The sequence below is a fragment of the Pollachius pollachius genome (assembly GCF_949987615.1).
Source record: "Pollachius pollachius genome assembly, chromosome: 6".
In the NCBI taxonomy this organism is placed as follows: Eukaryota; Metazoa; Chordata; class Actinopteri; order Gadiformes; family Gadidae; genus Pollachius; species Pollachius pollachius.
Window position 1 is genome coordinate 8916980 of NC_136939.1, and position 10000 is coordinate 8926979.

Sequence of the window (10000 nt, forward strand, 5' to 3'; positions counted from 1 at the left end):
TCAAGTGACGGTCATGAAAAATAGATATTTCCTCTATGCAAAGATTCTGACAATGCGACAGAATCTATTGATTTATATTTTACACCATATGTAGATATTTGGCTGCATTTTTAGCAGGATTTTTTTGGGGGGTTTCCTATCAACTAACATTTTTAATTACAGCTACAAATACTGTTAAACATAATAATTAGCAATCTGTGATAAGAATCATCACATGGAATGTAACGTTTATCCCCGAAAGGGAAAGCAAGTACTTCAATGCATTTTGCCCAACCTCTGGAAGTGGTTTCATGAATTAAACTACAGGAGTTATAAAGTTTGATAGGATCCACGCAGGCAGGAATTTAACGACCAAAAGCCTACCAGAATTGTATTTTTTTTGTTGTTTTCGTTTTTTCTACTCTCTGTTCATCCTCACAGTGTTTAGACCTGGAATCTAATTGAAGTAAAACAATATAAGGGCTGCTATTATGTATACTTAATTCAAAATCTGCATAAATAATATATATTGAAGTATGGCAGAGTTGAATAGCATTATGTTTTATTTAGGAGAATCTTAGGAGATATTTTAGTTTTGACAGGATCTTGAGAATTGTACAAAACACACAATGCAAGTCGTTGTTTTTGTATGTATTATATTTATTTTTTACATAATACAAATTCGACCACAACTTATGAACCATATTTATTGTTGTTGTTCTACAATAACAATCCTCTAAGCTAAACCATAGTCGGATTGACACATAATTAATATTCCTGATCAATAATAAGAAATCATATTAGCTTTAAAATTAATTATAGACATGTAATTTGAACAAGGACCTTAAAGAAAATAAATATAAAATCTATAACTTTATAACTGTAGATTTATAACCCTAATAATAGGGCCGCAATAGGTAAGTACATGATTTTTTCAGACCTTTTTTCCTTTCTAACTGTTAATATAATTGCGCCATGCATGTTGTTTAGATTAAGTCAATAGCTGATGACTGGACCTAATTGTTTTGCTAGCAAATAAAGTTTGTTAATGCTGTAATAAAAAGCTGGATGTAACCTCAGTTCAACCCCTTTCCTGTTTTAACCAAGGCAATGAAAATTAATCAGTTAACATAGATAAGAGAAGACAAAAATGCACCCAAATTCAACAGCTTTTTCACAACAGCAATTCAGCCATCAGAGTTTCTCCTTTTTTAAATAAGGAATGTATTCTTTGCCTGCAAGTCACAAAATTACAAGAAACACAAATTAGCCGCCTCTTGAACACTCGTAAAAAGTCCCATTCTCTAACCAGCCAACCATATCGATATGGACATTCTTTGTGAACTTAAATACTTAACTCAAAGTACTTACAGCGGCTTTTTTATGATCACAATTAAACAAATCCATTTCACAGTGATGAGCTCTGTCGAAAAGACGTGGTGAATATCCCGCAAAAGGCTTAAGTTAGAATAAAAGCTTTCTTTTCAAACACCAAGAGAAGGCTTTGAGAGGTTTACAGAGTGTGTTTTTGAGCACTGGGTTTGAAGTTCTTTTTCTTTGTTAGTTCATTTGCCCGGGCTCTGTGACTCAGTATTGCTCATCGTTCGCTGTATGATTCAAGCCCGCCATTTCTAACATCTATAAGTGCCCTTTCATTGTTCAGACCGGTTCACATTTCTTCAATGACTGGCATTTCTATTTTGTGTTTGTATTTCTAGAGATAATATATTTCATGGCGGTAAAACTCTTCTTGTATGGAAATTATTTTGTAGCATTAAATAATACATTTCAAGGATTTTCTCTTTCTTAAATAGAAAAAGAAACTAAAGACACATGTTAAAAATTCCCTCCAAAAAGTATTTCTGTTAGTCCCCTTTTCTGTTTCACTTCCTGTTGATTCAATCTCCTTTCATTGTAGGGAAACCCTTTAGATATAAAGTTAATCATTATCAAATTGCATTTCCTGTTGGGAACCCAATAGATAGACGCACACCTTTTCCCTAAAAAAGGTGTGCGTTTCTGTGTGCGTGTGTGTGTGGGTGTGTATCCTGTGGGTGCGTGCGTATTCTGTGTGTGTATGTGTCATTCTTTGTGCTCTCAAGAGAAAGTTACCAGCCATAAACCCAACGGTATATGACATTTATCTGCCCACGCATCATGTTGTCCTTTGAAGTGTCCTTGCACTTTGATGCAGCCTGAACACCGTGCTGCCAGGACACATGTTCAACTCGACGGGAATCGGGACAAAACAATAGGCTCCAACGATGTCATTGACTGTGTACAGTCTTGTGAAAAGAGTTGTAAGCTCTCAGGTCTTAAGTATGTATTTGTTTAGTGATTAATCACTAACTCCGGTGTAGGGATGGGCCATTCAACTATTCTAGGGCAATTTCTTTTTTCTCCACTTCGTAGATTGTCTGTCTTTCTTTGTGTGTGTGTGTGTGTGTGTGTGTGTGTGTGTGTGTGTGTGTGTGTGTGTGTGTGTGTGTGTGTGTATGAGAGAGAGGAAGAGAGAGAGAGAGCGAGGGAGGGAGGCGACCAAGAGAGAGATGGGGAGGAAGGAGATGGGGGGTGAGGTGGGGGGTGCATAGTGTGCTTGTAGTTGGTGGCTAAATCTTGTAAAGGGTTTCCTAATATGGGCCGTCTTACAGAAGCTCCCTCCCCCTATGGGCTGCCCCCCCAGGTCCCAGCCAGTGATGACACAGCCCCGGTACGACTCACTTCCTCATTAATTGGTTGAAACCAGTTCTTACAGGAACCGCCGGTGATAAATGTGAGAGTTCTGAGAAGTCATTCATTTCTCTCTCACTGCTGCGGCGGAGCAGAGGCACTGCAGCGGAGTTGAACGGGTTCATGTGTGAGTGTGAGCGAGCGAGCGAGCGAGCGAGCGAGCGAGCGTGTGTGTGTGTGTGTGTGTGTGTGTGTGTGTGTGTGTGTGTGAAACAGAGCCGGAGAATGCGGTTGTCTATTGCCGCTGTGTGAACGGGTTGAACTCTTTTCTGCTTTTCTCCTTTCTCTGCTCTCTCTTTGTTTTTCTTTCTTTCTTTCTCTTTTCTTTTCCTCACTAAGCTGATTAACATCGCTCCAGTACATTTTGTACTCTGGTTTTGTTGTTGTTTTGGGTATTTTGTATTTTTTTTTTGGGAGAGAGAAGAACGCAGCGCAGGCGCACGTGTTTTATTTGTTCCGGGTTTGATCCTAGTTTCCTTTGCGTGGGATGTGTTTTGCGTGGATTGTTGCTTCTCTCTCTCTCTCACGAGAGAGGAGAGGAGGGAAGGGAGGGGGGGGGGGGGGCATGGAGACAACACACTGTACACAGGAGGTGGGACAGCATGCTCTCTCTCTCCCCCCCCCCCCCCCCCCCCTCTCTTTGTTGCTGCCCTTGGGCTGGTGAGTAACAATGATGTGACGTGATTCAGTGCTCACCCTCCTCCTCCGTCCTCTTTTCTTCCACCTTCTTCCTCTACCCTCCCTCTCTGTCCCTCTCTCTCTCTCTCTCACTCTGTCTCTCTCTGTCTCTTTTCCCTCGCCGCTCTCCTGTTTGTGCGTGCGCGTGTGTGTGTGTGTGTGTGTGTGTCTTGTGCTGCTGGATCCAGTGTGGTGCCAGTGCTGGGCGCGGCACTGCAGAGGCCCTTCAGGGACTACTTGGAGGCCCAGAGGACCCGGCTGCGCAGCCAGCACGCGGGAGACGGGATCCCAACGGTGAGTACCACAGGGGCCCCCTTCGGAGACCCAGCACCACCCTCCTCCACCTCCTCCTGTCCCTCTGTTTTTTTTTCTTTTTCTTTTTCTTCAACCGCCTCTCTCTCTCTCTCTCTCTCTCTCTCTCTCTCTCTCTCTCTCTCTCTCTCTCTCTCTCTCTCTCTCTCTCTCTCTCTCTCTCTCTCTCTCTCTCTCTCTCTCTCTCTCTCTCTCTATTCATTCAGTTACATGAGGGGCGAGAGAGGGAAAGAATGCGGGCCCCCTTTGCTTTCGCCTCTTTCCCACTCTCCCTCTCTCTCCCTCTGTCTCTCTTCCTCCTTCTTTTCCCCCCCTCCTTCCCCTTTTATCTGTGTTTTGCTTTTCACTCTGACCCACTTTGCGCGCTCTCTCTCGCTCTCTCTCATTCTCTCTCTCGCTCTCTCCCGTCTCTCTTCCACCTCCTCTCTCTACCTGTGCCACTTGCTCTCTTCAATTATTCATCGGCCTCTACCTCGTTCACTGCGTGTTTTTTAACCTCAGTGTATTTATGAGTCCAGATAGCGCACAGAGGTGTTTATTATTATCCACGCTGTGTTCCAGTTAGCGGCCCTCATTGTTATCTCTTCCTCTGCCTGTAGTTGATCACCAAGGCCAGCGGCAGAGTTTTTTCGAGGTGTGTGTTGTATGAGGGGGGAGTGAGCTGGAGGGAGAGAGAGAGAGGGAGGGAGGGAGAGGCCAGTGTGGGGTTCTTCGGCTGTAGCTTGGGGGCCGTGCTGACTCATGTCCCATCTTAGCAACTAGAGTGAGTGTGGTCACTCCCCGCCGTGACACACACACACACGTCCACGCACGTGCGTGCGCACACACTCGCGCACGGCGCCCCGCCTGAACCCAGCGGTGACTGAAGATCCCTCCCTTCCTCCCTCCCCCCGTCTCGCACAAAAGAGTCAGTTGTAGCTTCAGCCCTATCTCTCTTTGAAACCCCGTATTTCTCTCCCCTCGTCCTCAGAGTCGATCGCTGGCTATTTTTTTTCTTCTCCCCCCTCGGGCTCTCCCCCGGCTTTCGTTTTTTTTTTTTCTCAATTCCTCAAAAATACATATTTTTTCTTCCCCCCGGTCGGGGTTGTCCGTCGGCCGCTTCAAAACCCAGAGAGAGCGAATTACAAAAACACCACCGTGGTTGGACAGATTAAAGCCGTTTTCCCAGAACAACGTCCCCTTTTGGGTCTCTTTCCCCGGGTCGAAAAAGCCCTGTAACCGGATCCCGCTGCAGTTTACAGGAGAGGAGCGGGAGAGGCCGCTTCAACCCGGGCTGAGGCCGCGTTGCAGGGATGGGGTCAACGGGGGCGTTAAGGGAGGCGGGAGCGGCAGAGGCTGCTGCGGGTTTTATTACCCCCACCCTCCCACCCCACTTCCCCTCTCCCTCTCCCTCTCCTCTCCTCCTCTACACCCCGGCCCCTCTCCCGGTGGCCACCTCCTCCTCCTCCTCCCCCTTCTCGCCGTCCCCTCCCCTCTCTCTCTCTCTCCCCGATCTCTATCTGTCCCGCACATGCTGGTGCCCCGTTCACACTGCACACGCACCCAGATCACCAGCCGGCAAGAGGGGAGTTTGGGTTACCGTAGGCCGCGAGAGGTGAGGGTGGGAAGTTTTTGGGGTGGCTGTGGGTGGGATGGAAGAGGGGCCAGGGGGGAGCAGGGGGGACCGGAGGCTTTGGAGGGCTCCAGGACACTGACCAAATGCTTGTTCTCCCATCTCTCTCGGTCTGTGCACAGCAGGAGGAGAGCTGGCTGTCGTGGCTCTTCGAGAAGGTGGTGGTGGTCATGGTGGGCTTCTTTGTGATCTCCATCGTCAACTCCATGGCCCAGAGCTACGCCAAGCGCACGCACCCCGTCAAGCCGTCCGAGGCCAAGAGCGAGTGACGGGGGCCCGGGGTGTAGCGGGGGGCCCCAGACCCCGCCCCTCCTCCCCACCTTCCCCTTCACACGTCACGGAGGGGCCTCTCGATCCTCCTCTTCCTCCTCCTCCTCCTCCTCCTCCTCCTCCTCTGCTCTTCCTCTCCGGGGCCTCTGCCACAGAGAGGACCCATCGTTACCCAGAAGCCTCGGTGGTGTCAACGCTCCATGCGGTGGCCTTTGTTTCAGTGGTAGCTCGTAGGCTTGTGTGTAACCTGGACTTCCTTCGCTTCTGCTGTCAGGGCTGGCTCTTTTCCTTTGTTTTCTTTCCTTTCCGCTGAGGTAGGTTGGTTACTTGTTCTGTTGCCTGTTCTCAAGTGTGTGTGTGTGTGTGTGTGTGTGTGTGTGTGTGAGGGAGTAGGTGTAGGGTGTTCTCTGGAGAGAGTACCACATGGTGCTTAGGGCCAATTCTGGAGAAGGAATGGGGCCTAATGCTCCTCAGAGAGGCCTTGAGCTTAACACATTAGCAGAGCACCTTTCACTAGCACCCTCCGCCTGATCCCCTTACACGCTACTTCATTTAGACCTGTTGTCGGCCTAAGCTACACCGCTCAGGCCCTCTCTCTTTACTCTGTTGTGAACTCGTGAATGTGTTGTTACCGTGACAATAGGGTTGATCATAAGCCTTCTATTTCTGTTTATCTTATCGATTAACGTTTTTTGCTCTATTCCCAGTGTATTTATAAAATGTTTAATTTTAAACGACCCGGCCATTGCTGGGCGTGATTGTGCAATACACTCATTAGAGCCGTCATCATGTGCGCGCTAGTGCACGGCACAGTGCACTAGCGCTTCTGCTGCCGGTAACCCAAGTAGTGGGGTTGGTAAGAGTGTCGTGGTAGGAGTGTAATGTCAGCATGCCTGGCCGTGCGTAGTGATTAGGATATTAAGTGGTGTGGTGAGAAGTAGAGTAGCAGATTTGATAAAGGGGGGAAATGTGTGACTGACGCACCTCCACCCCTGCTGGTCCCTTTGTCTGCCCCTTATTGTCCTACTTCCAGGAAGAGAGTACATGAGTCAGCCTTAGGGTACTCCACCACCAGATGCAAGCACTGAATCACGTCTTTGACGATGCGTGTGTGTGTGCGTGGTTGTGTGTGTGTGTGTGTGTTCACGATTGCGTGAGGCAGGGCTGAGAGACAGTCTGGGGGGGAGAGAGAGAGAAGGAAGAGGGAGGTGGGTGAGTGATAGAGATAGTGGGCTGTTAGTGTGGCTGCCACATTTGTTGCTTTCCCTCCCTCTCCCTTTCATCTCTCCGTACGGAGAGATGGTTGTGGCTCGGGCTAATAGTGTAAGATGCTAGTGTGCTAGTCTTTTGTTTGGCAGATAAGAGGTTTTCTCTTTAAAGTAGATACAGTACCGGGGCTTGGCTGTCGGCAGTTTCTTTTTTTTCTTTTTTTTATTGGATGGGATTTTTTTTTTCCTTTGTCTTTCTCCCTCCTTTGGGCCTCAACCCGACCCAGTTTGAAGGACCGTACGAAGCCCCTGTTCATCGGCTGATGCCACCACGAGACCCCCGGACGCAGACCCTCGCTTTTTAATCACATCTTTGTCTTTCCTCTGTTTTTGGGGGTGGTGGTGGTGGTTGGATGGGTGGGTGGGGGTGGTCTGAATTTTTGTTTCATTTTTATTAATAGCAGCTGGCTTTCGCTGGTCGGTCACTCGGTTCAGCTTTGTCCTTTTTTTTTTTATTAGGGATCTTTTTCCGTTTTTTATTTACCGGCTGGATAAAAAAAGAGTGATGTTCTCCCTTCCCTCCCTCCCTCTCTCTCTCTCTCTCACTCTTTCTCTCCTCCCCGTCGCTGTGCACAGCGCAGCAGGCATGAGTGGTGCGGGCAGGGGGGGGTGGGGGTGAGTAGAGGGGGGAGAAAGAAAGAAACGAGAGAGAGCGAGAGCGCAAGCGAGTGAGGGAGCGATGAAAAAAAAAAGCAGCAGCAGCTCAGCGCGCCTGTGCCGTTACCTCGGCTGAACCTGCGAATGAACCCGTTGCACTGCCTCGGCGCAGGAGCCAGGAGACAAATCAGTCGGCTAGATTCAAAACAGAGGGGCAGTGTTGAGCGGATAGCAAGCCTCGCTTGCGCCTCGCTTGCGCTGCGCTCCTGCTCGCACTGGTCACGCCATTCAGAATCCACCACTCCCTTTCCATTCTGTCTTCGTGGTAAGTAAGGATTACTTTTTTTTTTGATGTAAAGATTTTTATTCCATTTTGGGATTTTTTTTCCGAGGAGAGGAAGTGGGGATGGATGGGGGGGCATGGGCGTGTGTGTGTGTGCATCTGTCTGAGTGTGTGTGTGTGTGTGTGTGTCTCCGTGCAGTGCATTACATGTATCCATTCGCCCTGGGGGCGCTGTGTCTCTCACTCTCTCGGCCTGTCAGATAGCTTATCAGACTGGTGTTGGCTGTTAGATTGCAAGGCGACAACAGTCTGTAGGCTGTCTGACATTTTGAGCTCTTTCATCTCGAACCAGCATCCTGTTTTGTCCCTGCTCTCTTGCCGTCATGCTGTGATCATTGTGCCGGTGAAGCATCAGTTCCCATTTGGCCGTGTTTCCGCTGTAATGTCACTTCTCTTTTTTTTTCACAAACCGTTACGGTGGAATTAAAGACATCGTTCCCCATTCCTCCCCGCCCATCCCCTCTCCTTCCCTCCCTCACTCCCTCCCTCCCTCACTCCCTCCCTGCCGTTGTCCGTGATAGCGTTCGTTTTCTATTTTATGTGTGTGGGGGGGGGGGGTGAACGGTTCTTTTTTTCCTACCACTATAATCCGATTCGACGACGGAGGACTTACCATATGCGCTGTTTTGTATGCGATGCACCACATGCCTCTGTGTGTCGACGGTTCATGCTTTTTCTGTCTGTTTTGTGGTGTGCGTTTGGGGCGTGTGCGCGTGTGTGTGTGTGCGGCCGCAGCAGCAAGACCACACACACACGCACACATGGATTTCCATAGAAGCCAGAAATGCACACCTTATTGCAACACATTCCATTGTGACAGAGAGCCCCAGCGCGCACAACACGCTGCTCCACAGCCGGGGCCCCCACCTCGCTTCCCTTTTCTCTTTTTTCATATGTATATTTTTTTTTACACACTTCCCTCTTTTTCGTGGTTCCTGAGAACGATGTGTTGTTGCTCAATACGGCGCGGCGCGTTTTTCCTTTTTTGCGCTCGGTCTCTTTCGTTTTTTAAAGCCTCGTTTTATTGGAACAAATTCCTCGGGGGAGTGTAGTTCTGTGGGCCACACTTTGCTTATTATGCAAAGCTGAAAGGAATTGTGCCCCGACAGGGAGGTGCTTCAGCTACATGTTTGGGGGGGTGGGGGGGGCTGGTTAATATCGTGTTGTTTTTTTTCTGTATTAGTGGACAACATCGGAATGGCCCCTCTGGCCCGGGGAGTTGGTTTTTCTTGGCAGATTTCGAACGTCCTGTTCCATGAGGGGAGCCCCCTTTTGGCATGCCCAGTCTACGCACATCTGTGTGTGTGTGTGTGAGAGAGTGTGTGTGCACGTCTGGAAACTTTGTTTATGTTTATACGTATAAGTGCCTGTTTGGCTTTAAAAAGAAAAGAAGAAAAAAAAGAAAAAGGTGCGTGTACTGTTGTGCTTGTTGTTTCCTGCTACATAGGTAACCGTTCCGTCTATTTCCCTGATTGATAAATAAAGGTTGTGTTGAAAACAAGTTTGGGTTCTGTTCATTGTGTGACGCGACTTGACCGCACAGAGCCGGCCTTGACCTTCAGGGGCCCCCAAAGAATCTCACATGTCGGCCCCGCTGAGAGACAAGGAGGATATTGAGTCCATCACGCTCCGATTTCCTCCCTAATGTTTCCATCGTAAATGGTTATCACATTACAGATTTATTTATTTAGCTCACCACTTATTTTCTTTCCCGACGTTGGGATCACCTCCCAATTTTTTATTTCAAGTTAAATACATACTTAATATTTATCGTAGTGATGTTTCTCATGTCAACACTGGATAGTAATAATAAAAAACAGCCTTCTAAATGTTTTTCTTAATAAGTAAAATACAATGGGTGATTAAATTTTTTTATTATAGGTATGTACAAGTAGCAATTGCGTTTGATTTAAGAAACAAAAGAAAACCTCCCTTATATCCAAATCCTATTTATTTACTGTTCACTATAAAGGTGTTTAGCTCTTTTGTCCCAAGCGACTGCATTTTATCAATATGCAGATAGAGTTTAGGCATCTTGCTTAAAGATTTATTTAATGAAACCACAAATCGAATGAATATCTTGTCTTGTCTTGTCTTTTGGTAACTGAATCTGATTAGAATGTAGATGCATCATTGACAATAGTCAAGGTTGCAAACACACACACACACACACACAATTCAATTGTTGTTAGGAATTTGTGGGCGCTGATT

General features: G+C 47.5%; 1 protein-coding gene across 1 annotated transcript in view; it reads left to right on the plus strand.

Moving 5' to 3' along the window:
• LOC307077611 (vacuole membrane protein 1-like) overlaps positions 1–6111 on the plus strand; it is a gene marked incomplete at its 5' end in the record, with an annotated part of 53889 nt that extends 47778 nt beyond the window's left edge. The window contains 2 exons of the mRNA XM_079739041.1: positions 3576–3681; positions 5434–6111. Of these exons, the coding sequence (XP_079595167.1) occupies positions 3576–3681; positions 5434–5580 (253 nt within the window). The 3' untranslated portion in view covers positions 5581–6111. The remainder of the gene's footprint in view (positions 1–3575; positions 3682–5433) is intronic.
• Positions 6112–10000: the final 3889 nt, after the last annotated feature.